The 25,303-nt window shown below is 37.3% G+C and overlaps 1 protein-coding gene across 1 annotated transcript in view; it reads right to left on the bottom strand.

The window, feature by feature from the left end:
- LRCH2 (leucine rich repeats and calponin homology domain containing 2) overlaps positions 1-9,547 on the bottom strand; it is a 94,258-nt gene extending 84,711 nt beyond the window's left edge. Inside the window, exon 1 of the mRNA XM_027089546.1 lies at positions 9,171-9,547. Within this exon, the coding sequence (XP_026945347.1) occupies positions 9,171-9,522 (352 nt within the window). The 5' untranslated portion in view covers positions 9,523-9,547. The remainder of the gene's footprint in view (positions 1-9,170) is intronic.
- Between the last annotated feature and the right edge of the window lie 15,756 nt (positions 9,548-25,303).

Raw genomic sequence — 25,303 nt, forward strand, 5'->3', positions numbered from 1 at the left:
AATGACCTTATTTATAAAACAGAAACAGACTCACAGATATAGAAGACAAACTTATGGTTACCAAAGGAGAAAGGAGGGGGGAGGGATAAATTAGGAGTTTGGGATTAACAGATACTATATATAAAATAGATAAACAACAAGGACTTACTGTATAGCACTGGGAACTATATTCAATATCTTGTAATAACCTATAATGGAAAAGAATCTGAAAAAAATATATATATACACACACATACACACATATATATAAATAACTGAGTCACTTCGCTGTACACCTGAAACTAACACAGCATTGTAAATCAACTATACTTCAATTAAAAAAATAGTTTCATACTACAAAAAAAAAAGACGTCATTGAACTACCATTTTAAACTCGTTTGGGGGAATTCCCTAGCAGTCCAGTGGTTAGGATTCCGCGCTTCCACTGCAGGGGGTGCGGGTTCAATTCCTGGTCGGTCAACTAAGATCTCGCATGCCTCAGTGCAGCCAAAAAAATTAAAAATAATAAACTCATTTGGCCAAAATGTTTAAATCTGACAATACTATGTGTTGGAGGAGATACGAATTCACAGGATCTCTTACAGAGGTTGATGGAAAGGTAAACTGTAAACCAGTTGGCATTATCTCCTTAATTTGAACATTAACATACCATACAATCCAGCTATTCCACTCCCAAGAATAAACACAAGAGAAATTCTTGCACGTGCACAACAGAAGACATGTATAATAACGCTTATAGCAGCACTGCTCACAAGAGCAAAAATATGTTAACAACCCAAATGGCCAGGAGTGAGACAGTGGATAAACTATACTATAGTCACACAATGAAAGATAATGGAGCCACCAAAAAGAATGAACTACAGGGACTTCCCTGGAGGCGCAGTGGTTAAGAATCCGCCTGCCAATGCAGGGGACACAGGTTCAAGCCCTGGTCCGGGAAGATGCCACATGCCGTGGAGCAACTTAAGCCCGTGCGCCACAACTACTGAAGCCTGCACACCTAGAGACCGTGCTCCACAACAAGAGAAGCCACCGCAATGAGAAGCCCGCACACCGCAATGAAGAGTAGCCCCCACTCGCCACAACCAGAGAAAAGCCTGTGTGCGGCAACGAAGACCCAATGCAGCCATAAATAAAATAAATAAATATATAATTTTTAAAAAAACAGAATGAACTACAGCTTCATACAACAATTTGGATGAATCTGAGCAACTTAATATTAAGTAATGTAATATAAAAATTACCAGTTATATAAAGCAGAGTTGTGTATTAGCTTTTTCACATTTTTGTAAAGTTCAAAACAAGGAATAAGCAACGTATTATTAAGGAGCTGGCTTACTGGATCGAAGGTGTTTTAGTAGCAACAAGTGACAATCAGATTTGCATATTAGAGTGCTCCAGCTACAGTGTGAAAGACTAATTGGACTTGAAGCAAACTGAACATGAGGCAGAGGGATCATTTGGGAAAACTGTTGATAGGTCCAGTTAAAGGTGAGGAGAGGAGGACCTGAACAACAACAATGGCAGTGAGAACAGACAGGAAGGAAACAGATCTGAAAGCTATTCAAACAGTTACAAGAGGTCTTAGGTCCTAACCAGATATAGAGGGTGAGGGACAGTGAAGAGTCAAGAATAATTCCCAACTTTCTGGTCTGGGAGATCAGGGGGCCTAGGGTCAATAACAAAAGTTGATCTTTTTTTGACATTTTGAGTTTGAAGAGACTCTAGGAAGTCAATATTCATATAGTATCCTCTTTTTATGATTAAGTATAAAATCTGATCCTTCCCCCTTCAAAGCCCATCCTCCATCTCCATTATAAAGCCCCCTCTGATGTTCTACCAACACAATCATGTCACCGCTCCCTCTTCAAACTTGCACATCACTCTGTTTTCACTTAAGACATTTATCTTACTCTAGCCCAGCACTGCTCAATCTCTATCACCACTGACATTTTGGACCAGGTAACTCTCTGTTGTGTGGGCAGTCTTGTTCATTGTAGGATGCTTAGCAGCATCCCTGGCTTCTACCCACTAGATATCAGTAGTATCCCCAAGTTGTGACAGTCAAAAATGTCCCCGGACATTACCAAATATCTCCTGGGGGCAAGTTCCCCCACTCCTTGAAACCTTGATCTAGCCTATATAATAGATACCTGAGTACTTATTTTATAGCACTAGGAAATCATAAGTTCCTTAAAGGCAGCAACTTTATCACCCTGTCCATTTACATAAAATAGATATGACAAATCCATTCTTACATACTAATCAAGGTAAATTAAGGAGATAGCTATGTTCAACTTACTATTTTTAATGTATAAATATCTTTAAAAGTAATTGATTTCTCATTGACACAGACATCCCCAACCAATTAGCTCAAAGTATTAAGGATTTATATATTGTAATTACTTTTTTAAGAGGGGAAAATTTCTATGCTGCACATTCTAGAGTCTCTCAGGGACATAATAATGTAGAGAAGTCATTTTTGAATGAAATCCAGATACACAAATGCTCTAGAATTGGTTAGTATCAATAGAGTTCAAATAAAATTTTATGGCACAGTTATTTTATTTCTGTTTCTTGTCACCTTGAATCCCTAATATTATACATAAAATTCCACTGAAAGGAACTTAAACAGTTAATTTAAAAGTGACAACAATCTCTGTCACAAATTATAAGAGTACACAGATTAACAACGTCCACAAATAGGGAAGAACTTTCTTATTTGGAAAAAAAACTTTAAAAAAATTTTGCGGTCAAAAAATATATGAGACAATATCCATTGTTTAATTATCCGTTACAGTCCATTGACTAGTATTCTGTAAGTGGAATGCTATCAATTTATAATTTATTTGAAACAGGAGAAATGTAAAGATTAAAAGTTAGACCTTTAGCAGACTGAATACACTAGTTTAAAGTGAGACTAAACACAAATTTAAATTATTGTTATAAAACTCACTTGTACAGTTTTCTTTTATTACATTAAATGGTTCCCTGGAGTATAAGGTATTTTTTCCTATAAAAGGGAAGCAGAGAAAACTTTCTGAAACTTTTCAGAAAACTGATTATAAGAGTGTTACAATGCTTCAAGAACTACCTAAATACACACAAAGTGTAGAGAAAAGAAAAAGGTTTCCCCTTCTACATCATGATGATGAACAGCCTCTGTACGATGGGGGTGGGCATCATACAGTTTAAGTATCCCTTAGAGTGTACTGCTGGGATAGACTAGGAGAGTGATATGCCCTTTTGCAAAGTTTCACTGTATGCCTTGGAACTTAAATATCACCTCCCAGGAAATCAATATGCTCTAAGTATTCACTTATTTTTATTTGTGAAGTGTCCTTAACATCATCTCTCATGCTGTCAATGAGGTTCTGGATCTTGTACATCTTTATGCTTTTGATGATAAATAAATGCTTCAGAGTTTATGTTACAAATAATCTAAATCAAAATATTAAATTTTAAACTTAATCAAGTGTCACTATAACCCCAATTCAAAAATATCCCAATCAACCATTTCTGTTCTTTTACCTGTCATGCAGTATATATAATTTTTTTCATAAAACATCGTAAGCTCATATTGTTCAAAAGCAACTAATTTAGCTGCTTAACACAGTCCTAATTCTAAACTATGACTTACTCTCCATAATGACTCCTTAAAGCATTTTGCTCTATTGAGTACTTATTCCTATGCTTGTAACTTTGTTCTCCCAGATAACACTGCCTCACTTAAGATTAAAATTTAAGACAATAATTTCCCCAGACATCTACCTTCCCCTTCACCTTAGCAAAAGTCAGGTAACTCCTCCCTTCCATTGCTAACAAATTTCCACCCACTCCATGAAGATCCCCCCTCCCCCTCTTGCATTTTAACACTGAACTCTCTACTAGTTCCCTCCTTTCAGCCTCCAAGTATGTTTGAGAAAATATAGAGTGAACCTGCAGTTAACATCTGCCCTTAACATGCAATGTCATTCTCAACTCCGTATCAGTGCAATTTCTCCCCTGACAGTCTGCAACTGTCCCTCCTGCTTAATCATAACTTGATCCCATACTGATCATTTACCTCAAGATTCAGCTATATCTAACTCTATAGGAAACTTTCTCAAACTAACTTAACCCCCAATAAAATTAAGCCTCATGCCCCAGTTCCATATCACTTAATTGTACAGTTTATTAAAACATACAATTTTGAACATTATATATTATAACTCTTTTCTAATTGTTACATATATTACTGTACACATTCACCTAGTTTGTAAACCCTTCGAGGATCATGTTTCCAAAGTTAGAGTTCAATAAAAGCTTGCTTAATGAATCTATTCTAAAACCAACAGAGGGGCATGAAGACAAGCTATGCAAATACCATGCACAAAACAAAACACACTGCACCACAAACAAAAACTATATAATCTATGAAACTAAATAAGCATTCATCTTTCAGATTAAATAACCTATTTATTAGCACAGTGTTTATTTTAATAGTAGCTTTGTTATAAGAAGAGAAAGTGTTGCAATGGAAATAACACTGGAATAGTGCTAGAGTTGGAAAACCTAGCCTCTGACCCACACTCTGCCATACACTAGCCATTTAACTTCCGGCAAATCACTTAACCTCTCTCAACAACAAAGAGTAATTACTATGCACTCTACAAAGCTCAAAGGGTTATTATTAGGATACAATAGGGTAATATATATTAAAGTGCTCAGAATTTATAAAGAGCTGTATAAATCGTATTATTTTAATGATAAACGTACCCTCCAATTTAAGATAACATTTTATTTTAAAGTGTGAACTTGCAAAAGAAAGAAATTAAGGGGCAACTATTTATGCTATAGAAGAATTCATCACTGAATAAAATAAATCACTGCAAGGTTCAGCAATTCAAATTCAATCTGAAGCAATTAAAATATGAGTCAACCGTCAAAAGTGTCCTTCACATTCAATTTTTCAGTAAGATATTTATTACATAAAGCAAGGCAGATATTTGAATCAGGCCACAAAATCACAAGGTTATTCCACTGAATGCACTAAGATGGCCTTCACCTATGTTACAAAATCAGATGCTGCACAGTTTAACTGGCTCCATTTTACAAGCCGATACAATGCACCATGCCCCACAGTTGAAGAGGTGAACCAGCACATGTAGGAAATACTAGAGTTGACTCCAGGTTTACAGGAAAACACGTGATTAACCAGGACACAGCACAATCTGATGTATGTAAAGAATTCCTAAATCTGTTTCACAGACCTATTGTTTATGGACATAAAGAAGTATGAAGAAGCAGAGGGAGCAGCTGCAAGTAGACTGAGACTTATTTGTAGCACTGGTGACAAAGTCAAATATGAAAAGTTTCAGGATTTGTTTGGGTAGCCGTTAAAATCACTTCCAAGCTCTCTTAAAGTCAACAAATTATCACAGTATCCAGACAGACTTTTTAAAGTTCTAGGCAATTTCCCTTTGTCTTGCCAAATCTACCCACAGACCAGCAAAGATAAGACATTACAACCAGAGTTAGCTACTTTCCTGAAATGGGTAACCAACTTTCTGATCCCTATTTTTATGTTTTTATATGGGTGAGGATTTTAATCAAGAAGTATCTGGAGGGACTTCCCTGGCCTTCCAGTGGTTAAGACTCCACGGGAACTAAGATCCCACATGCCGCGTGGCCAAAAAAAAAAAAAAGTATCTGCAAGGCATATCAATTCAAAAAAGGTCACAAGCACAAACCACCAAATGGAGATTCAAGTAAATTGGCAAACTCTCCCTTTTAAATGTTAATTGCCTGGAAAGGCTGCCATAATTATTTAGCGTTGAGCTCCATCCCAGCAAAGGAAGAGGAGTGAGGCTGAGACGGAAAAAGAAATAAGGAGGGCGGCAGGAGAGAGGGGACAGGTGAAGAAGAACAGACACCAGAAATGCAAAGAGAAATAAAAAGGTACCAAAGATAAACTTTGCCATCAGCAACCTATTATCCACTTTCCCTCACAGGAAGACTATTAATAGACAAAACAAGATTTTGCTGCTACATATTCTAGGGGCATTATTTTCTTAACGCAAATTTATCCAACAGTAGGGAACTGGAGAAATTATAGTTTCCTGGTAAGTTTCTAGTCACTACAGACATAATATGATGAAAAAAATGGGTCTGCTTTACTCAAGTCTATCAAAAAGAATACTGAACTAGAACTTGAACGCTTGGTTCCTAGCTTTGGTTTTGACCCTCTTGACAAGTAGCTTTAGGTTAGTCACCAAACTTTTATCAATGTTCTCATTCACTCAAACAATAAATATATCTTGAGTGCCTAAAAAATGAGCTATTTTAGAGTTTCCCAACCCTGACTGCACATTAGAATCACCTGGGAATTCTTAAAAAACAAAACAAACCAACAAACAAAAAAACCCTCTCTTTGCCCCTGAGACTGATTAAATAAATTGGTCTAGGGTGGGGCCCAGGCATAGGTTTAAAAAATAAAACACACTCCCTTGTGATTTTAACAGGCAGGCAAGGTGGTAAACCACAGGTCTATTTCATCTTATGTATATGTAAGGAACAGCAAAATAATGTGAAAAGCCCTCTCCCTTCCTTTGAAATTTATCAATTTCCCCTTCTAATCCAATTTTGTTTCAACCTAGGTTCTCACCACCTCACACCTAGATTAACAAATAGCTTTCTACCTATTTTCCCTTCTTTCAATCTCTTCCCAACCCAATAAACCACTGCTGTCTAATCAATTTGGTACTGAAACAGTATCCCACTGAGAGTCATTTTAAGTATAACAATATCAACAAACAGAACTGTTTTCATCAAGCAGAGAATATACTGTATATACATATTTGTATGTCTGTATGTATATGTGTATGTACGTACGGCATGTATGTATAATCTCAAACGTGCTCTGTTTGTCTTCAGTTCCATTTATATATAATGGATACTAGTCTCTTTACATATAAGATTATTGTCCCTAACTAGTTCATGGCTGAATTTGGTCAAAAATGAATGGCAAATGAGTCACCCACAGATTTCTCATTTAAATTTTGAAGTGTTCCCACAAGGAACATATATTCAATTTTTAAAAAAGTAAAATGCGGTGGAATTATCTCAAAAAGTCCTGTTACTGTAGGCACTGATAAAGTTTATGATGAATGAATTTTACCAAGAACAAATATGGTTCTGGTTTGTGTTAAAACTTGCCTCAGAAAACAAACTGAAGCCTTAAAAGCCAGTGGTTATAACCACATAAGATGATATTCATATTTATGAAAAATATTATTAAGTACAATATAAGCAATATATAATGAGAAAACTGAACAAGTATATGACTCTTTCCCTGCCTTTAAGGAGCTCTCCATCTTCTCAGGGAAAGCAAAACATAAAAAGAAAATAAAGCCAGCACTAGCAGGTAAGTGGTAAAGACTATAAGTACCACAGGAATTCAAAGAAACAGGAGACTACTGTGGACTAAGGGAGTTGGAGACAGCATCTTGGAAAAGCTGGAGCTTGAACAAAATTAAATAGGTGGAGAAAAGAAGGAAATCTCATGCATGTGGATGACCTTCTACAAAGATAAGGCAAAAATTCATAAACTATATTTGAGGGACAGAGAGCTGACCTAGTTGGAACAGAGGGTTCTATGTAGGAGCATTTGAAGAGTTACGGTTGCAATAATAAATTGGAGCCAGGCAGTGAAAGCCCTGAATGCCAAGAGAGGATGCTTCAACTTTGTCCTATAGATAAAGAAATCTTTTATAGGTAACAAGTAAAACAACATATCTCTATAATGATGCAGTCTGAAACCATTTTTCTTCATGCCTTTGAAGAACATACCAAGTAGTATAATATCTTGCCAATGTATCATGAATATGTGAACATATTGTTTGTTCAGAGTGAAGGAGTAAATACTCAAACATGCTTTCCAAAATACAAAATCACTGATCAATTACACATTTCTAGTTCTTAGGATAATTCCTAAGAGAATAATTGGGTAGAAGGCTTCAATTTTAGGTTTTCCTCCTCTCCCCACCCTCACCCAAACACACACCTTGATTTAATATCTAGAAACGTAATACAATGAAACAGTGTTATTCTGAAAATAAGAGGTCTTTTATTGCTTCTCATTATGAGTGAATTTACTTACTATATTGCTTCAAAATCACTAAATCTATTAAAATCAATCTGTCCATGATTTCTTTCAGCAAAGCAAATAAAAAGACACATAAATAATAAATTTAAAGATTACGAAAAGTAAAAAATCCTTCATCAAACCAAAACACACCTAAAATAATCGGCATTGGCTTATAAGGCAGAGGGGAAAGAGAGTGTGTTCATAACAAAAAATGCCATCCACAACAAAGAGTACCAGAGAGTATATGAAGAACATTACAATAGCCAATTTCTTGTCCAAAATGATTAACCATTAACCCACAACTCCAAGAAGAATGGAGTTAATTTTGTTTCCCAAAAATGCCCTTAAAATTTCTGGTTATATCTGCAATAAAAATTAAGACTCCAACATAACTCAGAACAAGGACTCTTTCCCCTAGTAAACCAGACACATAAGTGATTGATGATTTAATTTTCCACTGCAGCAAATACTAATTTAACCACCACTATCTCAACACCAGGAAAATGACAAATCTCAGTCTTTAAAGGCATATGTGACAAGAAGGCAAGAATATTCTAGGATGATTAAAACACACACAAAATAAAAACAGAAAAACCGTGGCAATACTGCTGCTGTACTAGGAAAAGGGATATACCATTCTTGCAGGCACGTATGGCTTTAAAGAATATGTATAGATTATGATGTTATGTATTGCCTTTTTTTCCTCCGGGAAAGATGGGAACATCCACGAGAGTTAGCAGTGCATTCAGGAAGGTGTCAATACCTCCCTTACTGGGGAAACTCGCTTTAACAATAATGCTCTTTCACCCCTCACATCCCACCCGATTTCCATACACCCTTCAGTCAGCATTCCCGCCCCCGCCCCCACCTTTCCCTGCTCTTCCCCTCACATTCAGAACTGGCTGCTCTGACTTTGTCAGTCTCGCCGCCCCCGCGCACCCGCCCAGACCAGCAGAGTCCAACAACGCAGCCACGCAGCCACCCACTCCCCCCACCTCCTCCTTCTCAGCCCAGCTTCCCCTCCCCCTCCCCGTCCTGTCACCTGCTTGGGTGGTGTCCGTCAGGTCGTAGCCGCTGCCCGGGAAGTCTCGGAGTTTCCTACCACTGAGGCTCAGGATGCCGGAGTTGCCCGCCTCCTCCAGGGCCCGGTCCAGGCTCCTCACGGTGTGTTGAGGCTGTAGACTCCCCGGGTTCCACTGCGGCCCGTTGGGGAACGGCTGACCGAAAAGAGTCGGTACCGGGATGGGCACCACCAGGGTCCCGCCGCCGCCGCCGCCGCCTCCCACTCCGGCTCCGCCACCTCCCCCTCCGGCCGCGCCACAGCCACCGCTACTTCCACCTCCACCACAACCGCCGCCCCCACTGTTACCACCACCTCCCTGACTCGCCGCCATGTTCCTGGGAGAGAGAATAGCCCCCGACAATACTCTCAGCTTGTGCCGCGAGTGTAGGGGGTTCTTAGGACGCATGCGCAGGCTGGGGGCGGGGTGGGGGGGCGAGGTAGAGGGTGGGAAGGAACTAGGGGGCGGGCTGGGAGGAGGTGTTGGGGATGAAGAGGCGCTGTTCAAACGCGCAGAATGCTTGCTTTAAGAAACGTGTGATCAGAGGAAGGATGCTGAATCCCGGTTCCGCTGCTTTGGGTACCAAAATCTTGCGAAGCGACACCAGCTTGACTGTAAGTCATTTGGCGATATGCCCCCAAATCTCCGTGTTGCTTCACCTTTTGCGTCTGCAAAACAAAGGTAAATATATTAGATAGAGATGAAAGGGATTCATTTCAGAATATTTTGAAACAGCGTTTAGAAGGACTATCAGGGACCTGACTGAAATGCTTACGGCAAATGCCTCAGGAATCCTTTAGCAGTGTTAACACGGAGAGAAACTTTGGGGAGGAAAATGGGTGCAGAATTGAGTTTTAAGCCTATATGAATTTTGCCATAATTCAGAATTCCAAAATAGGAAAAGACTTTTAAAGTGTTTTCAAGGAAGCCTCTCGTTTCAGTGCGTGTGGGTCTCAGCCAAACTGCTGCCTTCCAAAACTTGGAAAAGTTCTCGGCATTCTGTCCTCTAAGTCTTTGAAGTTGTGCCAAGATCTCCAAAATATCTCGAGTTTCTTCTCATCATGTCAGCATGGCTGATGTAAAACTCTTTGATCATCAAACAACCTTAAAGTTTATTTTTGAAATACAGGTTTTGGTTTTAGGTAGAATTCTGAAGATTTAACACTGTGGATATGAAGCTAATCAATCTTGCATTTTAGGAGTTCATTCTTAGAACATGAACGCAACCACACAGGCCACTGCCATCCCTCCACTCCCACTCAGAGTTATTCAAATGTTTTTCACTAATAGAAAAGTTACACAAGAAAACTATCAGAATGCTTGGTCATATTCAGTTATCATTAATTTGAATATCCTGCGCATCTCTTTTACATCCATTTCAGTTTAAGCAATCTGTCAACAGTCTCATTTTCTTGGAGAAAGCTCCACAAAAATTTCTGCTTTGGAAAAAAAGTACGGGAAAGAATTACAACTTGTCTAAAATGCTTTGTAGCCGTATAGGTTAACTAAGATAATTATGTTGCAAGAAATTACATTTGCCATATGCATGACCCACAGAAGGAACAGAACTGAGAATCAGACCTCCACAATGAATTAGCAAGTGAAATCAAATTATTTAAACCCACTGGTGTCAGAAGAGAAAGTTGTACCTTATATCTCATCTTTCTTACATCGCAAATCAAATCAGGTATTAATTGAGAACTTCCAGAAGTTCTCAATTCAAGAGGAGTGGAAAGGGAAACTAAATTTATTAGGTAGAGAAAAGATTAGGAAAAGAATGTTTAATAACTAGCCAGTAAAAAATTTAGTAATTATTTAAAACAATGTATTGGACTCCAGGAAAAGTATGTCCTCTGGATCAGGACACCTGTCAAGTGAAAAAGGCCATGTACAACCAAATTTAAGAAGGAAAGTAATCTTTCAAAGAATTTAAAAGATAATCTAAGTAGGAAAAATAGGAAGCCTACAAAATAGGTTAGATATACATGAAAATCTGACAAAATAACACATTCTAGAGCTCTTTGACAAGAACACCAAGGCCATAAGGATTGTTAAAAGATAAACTGAGGCATATTAAAATTTTAAGAGTTTGAGCATTTATCTATTGGAATTGGGCAGTACCAAACAGGAAGTGGTTAAGAGTACTCACCAACAGGAGCCAAGGGAAAGACTTATATAAAGAAAGTGAGGAAGCAAAAAAAAGAAATTATTTGATTGGCTGTAGCTTAAAGCCTAGTTGGCTGTTTGTGATTGGTTGTCCTTAGAATTTTGATTTCCTAACCTTGAGGCTTTTATAGGCTTAGATTTTGGTTTGCTTATGTAGGCCACCATGGCATTAGAGCCATCTCAGTCTAATGGTCTTCTTGTTTAATTAATTTAGCAGGAGGTAAAAGGTTTAGAAGAAAGAGCATGAAATTTAGAAATTTGTTCCAACCCTTTAACTGCCAGTGTAATACTCAGAAAAGTGACCTAAAATCTCTGTACTTCAGTTTCCTCATAGGGAACACTGGAAAATAACAATCATACTTATAATAATAATAATAATAATATATAAATAGTGCTTACTATTTACCAGGAACTGTTCTAATTGTTTTATATAAAGTCATTCAATCTTCATAACAATCCTGTAAAATAGGTACTATTATTCTTCCATTTTATGGATGAAGAAAAATAGCATATACCTCACATAGGATTGTTGTAAGAATAAATACGATCACATACGTAAAGTGACACTGCAATACCTGGCATTCATTCATTTAGTAAACATTTATTGAGTGATTACTCTGTGCAAGGAACTATTCTCTGTGCAAGTAACAGTATAGAATTAGGTGCTCAATAAATGTTAATTTCTCTACTACACCCGTGAATCCCTCATGAAAGAAAATAAAATAATAAAAAATATACAAAATGGAGAAAGCCAAGGAAGAAATCAGTTAATTCCTTGGTAATTGTGGGCAGAAAGATATTTGACATATTGCATAAATTTTTTGTTTCAGTCTATACGAGAGGATATTTTTACAGTGATTACCACTTTGATGTTATTCTCTATGTGAACACATTGGTAATTGGTTAAATTACAGACAATACTCAGAATTATCCAAGCCAAACTTAAAAATTGAATGTTGACAAATCACCAGGACTAGATGACATGTATCAAAGATTATAGAAGGAAAACAAGGGGTTTTGAACAAAATATTCAGCCTCTATTAAATAAAGCATTGGCCAACTACAAACGTGATTTGTATTCAAGAGAACTCTAGAGGGGACTTCTGAAATTCCAGGTCAGTTTATAGTCAGCGCTATCCCAAGCAAATTGGTAGTTACTCAACATTTTTTTTTTTTTTTTGCGGTACGCGGGCCTCTCACTGTTGTGGCTTCTCCCGTTGCGGAGCACAGGCTCTGGACGCGCAAGCTCAGCGGCCATGGCTCACGGGCCTAGCCGCCCCGCGGCATGTGGGATCTTCCCGGACCGGGGCACAAACCCACGTCCCCTGCATCGGCAGGCGGACTCTCAACCACTGCGCCACCAGGGAAGCCCCTACTCAACATTTTTAAATAATATAGAGAAGTAAAGTCACAGTCCAAAGCTCCAAATTCTTCTATTAGAGATCAAGATTATTGGGATAGACTACAGGATGTTCTTGCCAGCCTATAAATAAATCAAAAGTGAGATATGTTTTATCTCAGAATCTAGAACAAGGCAACGAACTTGGGGATTAACTAGATCAAACTATAATATGAATTTTTTTTAAATCCTGAGCAGGATCCAGGAAAAAAGCCATGGGAGTCTCTGCAGTTTGTTTCCTGAAAGCATCAGTATTTCACATCAGTTAAATACTAACCTCGGGGGTGTGGAGGGGGGGGACAATGAAATGTTGAGTATCATCAAGACATATACCAGAAACCCTGAAAAATATTAATTTACATCTTACTGAACTATTCCACAGCTGCTGCTGGAATGTGATGTGAAGTTCTGCTCACTCCACTCTCAGCACAAGTCCTGAATTAGAGAAAGCCCTAAGAAGTACACCTAAAATGATTAGAGAAATGATGGAAGGAGAAATTTACTTGGCCTTCATCTCTCTGGTAACTTGATCTTCAGTCCCTTCCAAAATCCCTGTTCTGGCATGGAACCTTCAGAGTAGTATATATTAACTTATTTTAGCATAATTTATAGCACACTATATATGACATCCCGATCCTCCTTCCCCTGTCTTTTTTTTTCTTTTTTCTTTTTTTAGGCCACACCCAGTGATCAAACCCAGGCCCCGGCAGTGGAAGCATGGAGTCCTAACTATTGGACCACCAGGGAATTCCCCCTTTGCATTGCTTTAACCAATCCTAACAAACTCATTAATCCCAAAGTTAATATTTATTAACTCAAGAGGGATTTGGACAAATGTATGAATGATAACTATTACTTAAAAGAATCTATTACATGCCTAATCTTCAATGTTGATGACAATAAGCACTATTATGTTCTCTCTTGGTTAGAATCCCTGCTATGATACTTACAAGATGCAAGATAGACAGGTCGTTAAAGCTCTCAAACTCTCAGATTTCTCATCTATAAACAAGGGATCATAACATTATTAGCTATCTCATAAGATTGTAGTGAGGATTACATGAGATATTTACATAAAACACATAGTATATTATAACAGTTTGTTTTTTCTAGGTTCACTTTACCGATAGAACACTGAGCTGAGTGAACCATGAATTACCAGCATAACAGTTCTTAAATTCCTCTGTACTATTGTGCTGCTCTTGAAGTTACATCCTTATTGACTCACCCCATGTTTCTGCCTCTCCTAACTCTTGTGTTTTCACTATATGATCCAGTAACTTGATTCCAATTCTTGCTTACTGTCTCTAATGCAATCCCAGCTTTTGACCTCTGTGTTTCTAGTATGTTTACCTGATATCATGAAATCCATTTAAATATCTGTTCCAAATCCTTCTTAAAAAATATATCTTAGATGTTTTGCTTTGTGTAAGCAACACAGGTCTGTTAAAAGTCCTGAAGAGTTTTTATTACAGTAGTATGTAAAAGATACAGATTGCTGAATTTTGCTTAGTTTACCTTGGCCAAAGGAAAGTAAATAAAGCATGACATAAAATTATTAAACCTGTTACGTCCAGTTAGAAAATATAAGGTTGAGGAAGAGTTTTTAGTCTTCTTTAGTATTACATTGGAAAGTCTCCTCTTTATAGGTAAACATGGAAACATGCCATATGCCTTTTGGGCAAGCTTGTCTTACAATAATTATTTTCCTCTTCTTGCAGTATGTGAGAGAAAATGATCAAATAGGGCCTTTTCAAGCAAAATCCAAATTCCTAAAAGGAAAACCTAGGCAACTATCGTGTTACCTCTAAGCAGGCTATACCTGTGAGAGAAAAAAAAAATCCAATGTTAATGGCATTTCAGTAAAGCCTGTTAAAGGAATTACCGTATCAAGATAGATTAAAACCCCAGGAGAAAAGATAAATCCCAAAACGGTTTAGATTCTGTATTTCCTTAAACGGAATGAAATAGAAACATTTGGACCAAAATCTGTGTCTAAAACGGAGGTTGGAATGAAATGATAAAGAATCAAGTTGGGCATCTACCAAAGTCTATATTTGTTTTCCTTAATTTTTGCTTAAATTTTGCTTCAAATCTTCATCACTATATATGGCAAAGTGTGGTTGTTACAGGTTTATGGGTTAGTGGCAGTGTACCCAGATTATAAGGTTTTTTTTTGATTGATGATGAAATTTCTTTTAAAGACTGAATCTGTAAACCTGAAGCTCTCAAGTGATAACTGGATCACATGTGACCCTAAAATCCAATGCTTCTCTCTGTGTGGCAACAAGACTATTTCTTTTTAACCATGGTCATGAACATGACCCCAGTTGGCCTATTTGTGAGTTGTCAGAAGGAAGGGTCAAAGCTCTGTTCCCTAAACAAGAGAGTGTGATCAAATATTGCAGGATATTTTAGATGTGTTTTGCTTTGGTGAGGCAGTCAGAAATTTCAACATCCACTTACATTATAAGTTTAGGTTGGCAATGCTGACCCTCAAGAAGATATTTACATCTGCTTAAGTACTTTGTCTACAATTATGGTATGATTCCACAAAGTAGGAGAAAATATATTGGTTGAGATGACCTCATGTTTCACACTTCCAGGCATTAACAGGCATATTAATGTAGGAAACTAACATACTTTGCCACTCTTTTGTGGTTTTAAAAGTCTCTTTATTAAAACAGCTAACCAGGGCTTCCCTGGTGGCGCAGTGGTTGAGGGTCCGCCTGCCGATGCAGGGCACACGGGTTCGTGCCCCGGTCTGGGAAGATCCCACATGCCGCAGAGCGGCTGGGCCTGTGAGCCATGGCCGCTGAGCCTGTGCGTCCGGAGCCTGTGCTCCGTAACAGGAGAGGCCACAACAGTGAGAGGCCCGCGTACCGCAAAAAAAAAAAAAAAAAACAGCTAACCATAGTCATTAAATAATGGAGTAGATAATTCTAAGGTACTAATTAGTAAACAATTAGGTTATCCTTGATAACTTCATCCAGTTCTTCCATTTTGTATTTCTTAAACACTCCTTAATAAAATCATCTTAAATACGTACCTCTACTTAGAATAAATCCTTTTTTTCCAGGACACATACATAAAGCTCCAGAGAACTTTAAAATTTCCTTAGCTGGCTATGACTTCTCCTACTGGTCATAGGCAGTAGACTTTTGATAAGTTGCCAAAACCAAAGATATAAACACACCGTACTGTTTGACTACTAGCATCGTCTCCACTGCCATAACCTTAACTCAAGTCACTATTTTCTCTGGACTACTACAGTAGCCTCCTAACTGGATTTTCTGCTTCCACCCCTCTACCACTTAATAATTATGTGGCCTTGGGCAAGTACCTTAGCTTCTTTGTGCCTCCATTTTCTCATCTGAAAAATAGGGATAATACTACCTACCTTATAGGGATATTGTGAGGATTAGAATTACTTAATACATGTCTAGTACATAGTAAGAACTTAAAGAACTTTAGCTGGTATCATTGTCATTATCGTTATCATTAACATACTCCACTGGCTAATAATATCTAGCAGTGAAAGGTAAATTATCTCTCTTAATTGCACAAGAGTCCTGTGCAGCAGACATTATTATTATCCCCATTTTATTTGTGAGGAAACTATGGTCCAGAGAAATTAAGTAACTTGTTCAAGGTCTCAGTTGAGAAATGGCACAGTAAAAATTTGAATAGAAGTATGCCTGAGTGCTAAACCAAGGCTCTTAATCACTGTAACTTCTGGCAGTAATCTATCTGACTTAGTATCTTTTCTCAGTCCAAAAATTCTTAGCTGCTAACTCCCTCTAAACTATCTCCATAAAACAGTGATTACCAGTTGCTAAGTGCTGCCTGTTTAGCTTACATAAAATCATTAAATTTATTCATTAACACCTTTCATCGACTTTCAAATCAACCTACTTTTTTTTTAATTGGAGTATAGTTGATTTACAATGTTTCAGGTGTACAGCAAAGTGATTGAGTTTTATACATATACATACATATGTATATATATATATTCTTTTTGAGACTCTTTTCCATTATACAAGATATTGAATATAGTTCCCTGTGCTATACAGTAGGTCCTTACTGTTTAACTATTTTGTATATACTAGTGTGTATCTGTTAATCCCAAACTCCTAATTTATCCATCCCCCTTCCCTTTCCCCTTTGGTAACCATAAAGTTGTTTTCTATGCCTGTGAGTCTATTTCTGTTTTGTAAATAACTTCATTTGTATCATTTTTTTAGATTCCGCATACAAGTGATATCATATCATTTATCTTTCTCTGACTTACTTCACTTAGTATGATAATTTCTAAGTTCACCCATGTTGCTGCAAATGTCATTATTTCATTCTTTTTTATGGCGGAGTAATATTCCATCATATATATATATATATATATATATATATATATATACCTCATCTTCTTTATTCATCTGTCGATGGACATTTACATTTCTTCCATGTTTTGGCTATTGTAAATAGTGCTTCTATGAACATTGGGGTGTATGTATCTTTTCCAATTATAGTTTTGTCCAGATATATGCCCAGGAGTGGGATTGCTGGATCATATGAACTCTATTTTTGGTTTCTTAAGGAACATCCATACTGTTTTCTATAGTGGCTGCACCAATTTACATTCCTACCAACAGCGTAGGAGGGTTCCCTTTTCTCCACACCCTCTCCAGCATTTATTATTTGTAGACTTTTTGATGATGGCCTATTTTCTTATATGGACTTATATTTACTGGCTTCTTTTTCAAAATACCATGAACCCAAATTATTACAATGGCATTTTTAAAGGTTTTTTTCTCATTATGAAAATTTACCCATAGTCCCAATTCACAAAGACAGCCAAAGGGATGTATTTAGTGATAAGATTTTTACGTATTTGTTTCCAGGCTTTCCTACTAGCACAAATTTTTATTTTATTCATTATTTATTTCATTTATAAATATTTATAACATTTATTTATTTTATAAAATCATATAAGCATTTTTATCATTACATACTCTTTACAGATATTATAACTGTATACTATATATTATATAGTACTCTATATTATATAACCACATACTACTTGATATGTACATCTGTTATGGGATAATTAGATTCTTACCAATATTCCTTTATTATACATAAGCTTTCTATTAATATTATTATTAATAAAACACTTTTCTTATTTATTATTTCCTTATATTAAATTCCAAGAAATTCATGTATTCAATCATAGGGTAGAAATATCTTAATTCTCTTAATAAACATTGCCAATTGCTTCCCAAAAGGTTTGTACTAATTTACATTGTCAGTAATAATATAAGTAAGAATTTTTTTTTTGGCTGCACCACAAAGCTTGTGGAATCTTAGTTCCCAGACCAGCGATTGAACCCGCACCCTCAACAGTGAAAGCACAGAGTCCTAATCACGGGATCACCAGGGAATTACTTAAGTAAGAATATTTTTGCCAGTATTAAGGACGTTCAGTTTTTAAATATCATTACTATATTATATATGACACAAAAGAGAATGTTGGTTCTTCTACTTTAGGCCAACGTGGCCTGAAGGAACCAGACTTACCCTCCCACCTGAAACAACCAAAAATTTGGACAATGTATATAGAACTATGGCTTTCAAAACACTGAATATCAGTCAACAAAAACAGTAATAACTGGGGTATGAGACACAAAAGAAGTAAGACCTGCAAATGCCCAATCTTAGTGCTTTGAGAGAGTTTCCAGAAACTTCTTCAGCTAGAAAAAAGAGTATCTATGAAACACCTACAGCTAACAATAATCCTGATGGTGGAGGACTGAATACTTTCTCTCTAAGATCAGGAACAAGACAAGGGTGTCCACTCTCACTAATTCATTGAACATTTTACTAAAGTTTCCAGACAAAATGAGAAGGCAAGAGAGAAAGAAAGAAAGAAAGAGAAAGAAAGGAGAGAAAAGAGGGAAGGGGGAGGTAGGAGGGTGGGAGGGAAGTGGGGAAGGAAGGAGGAAGGGAAGCAGGCAGGCAGGCAAGGATCCAGATTGGAAAGGAGTCTTTATTCACAGATATGATCATCTATGTAGAAAATAAATGGAATCTATAATAACGCTACAAGAACAAATAAGTGAGTTTGGCAAAGTTGCAGGATAGAAAATCTGATAAAGATGTGAAGACCTGTACACTGAAAACTACAGACCATTGCTAAAAGAAATTAAATAAGACATAAATAAATGGAGAGATATATCATCTTCATGGGCTGGAAGACAATATCGTTATGATGCCAGTTTTCCCCAAAGCCTCAGCAGGTCTTTTTTGGAGAAATTGACAAGCTAGTTTTTTTTTTTTGCATGTGAAAATGCAAAACATCTAGAATAGTGGAAAAAGTTGGAAAAAGAAAACAAAGTTGGAAGACTAAGACTATGAAAACTCAAGACTTACTACAAAGCTACACTAATCAAGACAGTGTGGTACTGGTGTGAAGATAGAGAAATAGATCAATAGCACAGAATAGAAAATCCAGAAATAAACTCCTACTTATGGACAAATGACTTTTGACAAATATGCAAAGACAAGTCAGTGGAAAAAAGACAATTTCAACAAATACTGCTAGCACAATTGAATATCCATATGCAAAAATACAAAGTTGGGGGCTTCCCTGGTGGCGCAGTGGTTGAGAGTCCGCCTGCCGATGCAGGGGACATGGGTTCGTGCCCCGGTCCGGGAAGATCCCACATGCCGCAGAGCGGCTAGGCCCGTGAGCCATGGCCGCTGAGCCTGCGCGTCCGGAGTCTGTGCTCCGCAACGGGAGAGGCCACAGCAGTGAGAGGCCCGCGCACCACAAAAAAAAAAAAAAAAAAAAATACAAAGTTGGATCCATACCTCACATCACATATAAAAATTCACCAGTAGTATGTCATAGACTTATGCAAAACCTAAAACTTAAAACATAGGAGGAAATATTTCTGGCTTTGATTTAGACAAAGATATCTCAAATATGACACCAATAGCACAATCCATAAAAGAAAAAAATGATAAATTGGACTTCATCAAAATTATAAACCTTTGCTATTTGAAAGACACTGTTAATGGAATGAAAAGACAAACCACAGAATGAGAGAAAATATTTTCAAACCATATGTAAGATAAAGACTTGCATTTATACCATGTATATAACTCTCCAGGGTAATAAGAGTCATAAGTAATAAAAAGAAAGCAAACATCCAAAAAAAATGAGCAAAAGATTTGAACACTTCACCAAAGAAAATATCTGGATGGCCAACAAGCACATGAAAAGATGTTCAACATCATTAGTCATTACTGAATGAAAAATAAAACTATGAGACACTACTACACATCTATTAGAATTGTTAATATTAAAAAAAAAATTAACCATACCAAGTGTTGACAAGGATGTGGAAAAACTGGAACCCTCATACTCTGCTGTTGGAAATGTAAAAATGGTAAAACCACTTTGGAAACAGTATGGCAATTTCTTAAAGTGTTCAACATACACCTACCATATGATTCAGCTATTCCACTCCTAGGTATTTACTCAAGAGAAAAGAAAGCTCATATATGTACAAAGACTTACACATGAATGTTAATAGAATATTTATTTGGAGTAGCCAAAAACTGAAAACAACCCAAATGTACATCAATAGGAGAATGGACAAACAAATTGGATTATGTCCATACAATGGAATACCTTTTAGTTATAAACAGAATGAACTATTGATACAACATAACAATGTGGATGAATCTCAGAATAAATATGCTGAATGAAAAAAGCCAGAAAAAAAAGAGTACATAATGTATGATTCCATTTACATAAAACTCAAAAAGTGCAAACTAATCTATATGGACAGAAACCAGATTAGTGGTTTCCTGGGGGCATGTAGAGGTTGGGAGCATGGGAAGAGAAATCACAAAGGGGCACAAGAAAACTCTTGGGGATGATAGGTGTATTCACTATCTTAATCGTGGTGATGGTTGCATGGGTATATATATATGCCAAAATTTATCAAATTGACACTTTCCATATGTGCAGTTTTTTGTATGTCAATTAAACCTCTATAAAAATGTTAAAATTGACAAATTATTCATTGTAAAATGAACATGGAAAAGATTTTTTAAGATTAAAATTTCAGTAAAATAAAAATTAATGCAAAAAATATTTAAAGGCTTTGATAGCAGTTAATATAAATTGATCAAAGAAGTAAATTGGATGAGCTGAGTTTACTCCTAATATGCTTTCTTGACAAAAATAGTGGAATGTAATTCTGAATCAAGTATTTGTACAGAGCTTCCCTGGTGGCGCAGTGGTTGAGAATCTGCCTGCTAATGCAGGGGACACGGGTTTGGGCCCTAGTCTGGGAGGATCCCACATGCCGCGGAGCAACTAGGCCCGTGAGCCACAGCTGCTGAGCCTGCGCATCTGGAGCCTGTGCTCCGCAACAAGAGAGGCTGTGATAGTGAGAGGCCCGCGCATCGCGATGAAGAGTGGACCCCGCTTGCCACAACTGGGGAGAGCCCTCGCACAGAAGTGAAGACCCAACACAGCAAAAATAAATTAATTAATTAATAAAAGGCTGCATTATAGTCCATCTTATGGAAGAACTAGTTTATAAAAATATATATATATATATATTTGTACATAATTAGGAAATCAACATGTCCTTAGAGTCCAAATATCTACTGTATCAAAATGGCCCAAAATGTTAGAATAAAAATGGCCTAGCCCCAATGATAATTGAGGTAATTGTGAATTATATCCCCTCGATGAGTTTGCAATGTAGTTGTAGAAGAAAGACTTGCATATAATAAATAGTTAAATAAAAATTAAATTAGAGAATATGTGATCCCATTTATACCTGTACGGGGAAATCAGAGAATAGAGTTAAGGAAATCTTTATGGAGGGGTTGGAACTTGATCTGAGCCTTGAAGAATGATGACCTAGACAGAGCAGAGGGATAAGACATCTCAGGAAGGGACAAACACAGAAATGAGCACATGGTGTTTTAGGAACAGTATTCAGCGTGGCCTGACCAGAGCAAAGGGGGCATGTTGGGGAGAATAGAAAATAAGCTTGCATAGGTAAGATGGAACTGGGTTATGGTTGGTCTTGAAGTCAGAAAGAAGTGATTAGATTGGATTCATTAGATAGATTTCTCAGAGAGGATCTGGCATCATCATATATTCCATGAGTTTAAGCAGAGGGCAACTGGAGTGGGGGAGATTAACTGTTACGTTAGACTAAAGTAGAGGTATTAGAAATGTTTAGGAGACAAATTTAAGAGAGATTTTATAGGAGGACTCAACAGGACTTGGAGACATATTAGACCTTTATTCCCTCACATCACTAGTTCTATTCCTTGACATTTGATTGATATCTAGAGTTAATTTAACGTTTACATCTCCTTTCACAACTATATTCAAGAATAATTACATAGTCACATTTATGTAATCTAAGCCTGGGATCTTTTCTTATTCAAGCATAATATATCATCTAATTCTTCCGGACTAATTTATTCAGTATTAATAATTCTGAGTTCACTTTCATTAATGTATAATTGTGTTCTATCATAACCTTATTTCATAATCTGATACACAGTTTATTCTGATTTTCTTTGTACACAAGATTCATTTTTAAATGGATATATCAATCCTTATCTTTATAAAGTTTGTTTAGTATTTTAAACTTAATTCTCTGTGATTCAGCATTATGCACTAATAATTTACTATTTATTCTAGTTATTTCTTCTTACTGTTCTTGTACACTTCTGAACTGAATATTATCATCAGTTGCATTCCATATGGTCTTCTGGACTCTTCCTTTGCAAAATAAACATTTCTGGCACAGAAAGCTTCTTTTTTTGTGAGATTGCTTAGAGGGTATTTGTGCTTTGGGAGAGAGGAAAAAGAGACAGCTGGCAGAGCCTCTCTCCCTCATTCTGACCCTAACTTTCTTTATTCCCACTGCACAATTTAGCCTAGAGCAGGATAAACCACATGAGTTATTAACCCCCAACAGGCTAAGCATCCAATCTCCAGCAAATGGTTACCTTGAAAGTTGAGCAGAAAGGAGTATTTTTTGAAAATAACACTTTCAGAAGAAATTTTCAACAAATATCTGATCTGAAATAAACTTTAATGATGCTGCATCACACCATCCCATTGCCCTCTTTCTACTACCACCACATCAACCACTTTGACCTCAAGGTCAAACTCAGTCTTGGATCAAAACAAAACAAGAACAACAACAAAACTCTTCTTCGACAGTCTCAAACTCAAGCCCATCTCTTTCCTGCAATCCCCGATGCATCCCCTTTGTTCAGACCCTAGTCATCTCTCTCTTGGACTGTTACAACAGCTACCTAACTAGTCTCCCTGCTTCTGGCCTTGCCTCTGGTCCTTTCTATTCTCCACACTGCTGCCAGAGTGACTTATCAAAAATGGTCACTTACGGGCTTCCCTGGTGGCGCAGTGGTTAAGAATCCACCTGCCAATGCAGGGGACACGGGTTCAAGCCCTGGTCCAGGAAGATCCCACATGCTGCGGAGCAACTAAGCCCATGCGCCACAACTACTGAGCCTGTGCTCTAGAGCCTGCGAGCCACAACTACTGAGCCCACGTGCCACAACTACTGAAGCCCACGCACCTAGAGCCTGAGCTCTGCAACAGAAGAAGCCACCACAATGAGTAGCCCCTGATTGCCGCAACTAGAGAAAGGCCACGTGCAGCAACGAAGACCCAACGCAGCCAAAAATAAAATAAATTTATTTAAAAAAAAAGGTCACTTACCAGCTTCCCTACTGCCTACAGAAGAAAGTCCAGCTCCCTTAGTATGGCATATAGGGCCTTTCATGATTTGGTTCCTGCCTATTTCTCCAGTCTCATCTCTCACCACTCACTTGCTTTCTACTTTATGCTCTAGTCTAGCCATTCTAAATCATTTACATTTCCTGCCATACACCATGCTGTTCCTCTTGACATAAATGACCTCCCCAAACTCTTTCCTCTGAGTAACTCTTCTCATCCTTCAGGATTCAGTTTAGGCATCACTTTTCCAAAAAGCTTTTCTTCAACTTCTCATCTGTTGCCTTCCCTCCAGTTCACTGTGTTCTCAAAGCACTCTGTGCTTCTCTCTATCATATCAGTTATTACACATTATCACCTTTTTGTCTTGTTTCCTTTCACTCAGATGTGAACTCCTAAAAGGCAGGGACTGTGTCAAATTCATATGTGTGTTCTGGCACATAGTAGATACTCAAAAATATTTATTCCAGAATAGAGAAATGCAAAGATGACTACCATATAAGTCTTAGGATAAACACCTTATATTTGACTCCTGGGTACCACATAAAAGAGTGTGATCCCAACACCTTTTGAGGCACACACATATGTGTATGAGAATTGAAATCATTTAATCTTAACATCTGTAATAGAATGATCCTTTTTTTCTCAGAATCATGTTCTAAACTCGCCTCTTTCCACATCATAGTTGGGATCGGCTCTCTATCCTTGCATTTAACACAAAGTTGCCATGTTTCAACAATTTGTTATTTTCAGTCCTGGGTACATTCTCAGACTCCAGCCTTGTGAGCAACTAAATTCCACTGCTTACTGCCCTAAGGCCGATTCCAAGAAAGGTTTTCTGGCTCATAAATTTTTCCTGCTGTTTGGAGTAGAGGGCACAGAGCCTGGGTGTCATAACAGAAAGTGCTAATCTGTACACCGGGTGTATCGAAGCATGTAAATCCAATTCATAACATTATATGACACTTTTATGAGGTTAAAAGCATCTTGCCAGACCTATTCAAATTGTATGCATGTGGGAGACTTGTGCTCATAGCTATTTTTAGAATTTTAGATAATCTTCAACAAATATGCCAAGGTACCCTCAGTAGTCTGTTAGAGATCAAAAATGTTTCCAAAGAAGTGTGCCAAGGTCCAACTCCTTCTGATTACAGAATGCTGATTCTTATTGTAGGCTAAGCAGGTCTACCAGCTTTATAATAAGGAGCAAAACAGACTGCTTATCTGCTGACTTCAGAGAGAGTATCAGTAGGTGACAGTGAGCAACAGCTCTTATACATGACTGGCAGTAGGAAATCTCATGTGCTGTCAGAGAGGGAAACTGGAGTTTTTGAGGAGTCAGTGTGCCACCTTTGGTGGAAATACTATATATTGCTACCCCTCTTAAAGATATGCCTTCGTCTACTGTCATCTTATCCCATTCCCTCTTTCTTTCTTTTCTGTGACTTTGGGTCATCCTTTCCTTGTAATTCATTCCTGCCCTAGCAGGTTTTAGTTAACAACAGAGTCACAGTCAATAATATGACACATCTACTGAAAATTGGTGACACAATTGTGTACTATTTCAATAGAAGTACATGAATCAGGTTAAAGGAGATATTATCTTCACTTTACTTCTTGTTAATCAAAATACAACTGAATATTTGGTTCCAGCATGAGAGCTACACTTGAAGAGAATAAACAGAAATGTCCAGTGAGTTTGAAAATCAAGTGTTACAAACACCATTCATTGGGAAAAGTTTTAA

This window comes from Aethalodelphis obliquidens, unplaced genomic scaffold (assembly GCF_003676395.1).
Source record: "Aethalodelphis obliquidens isolate GAN/ISIS:26980383/991018 unplaced genomic scaffold, ASM367639v1 scaffold66, whole genome shotgun sequence".
NCBI lineage: Eukaryota > Metazoa > Chordata > Mammalia > Artiodactyla > Delphinidae > Aethalodelphis > Aethalodelphis obliquidens.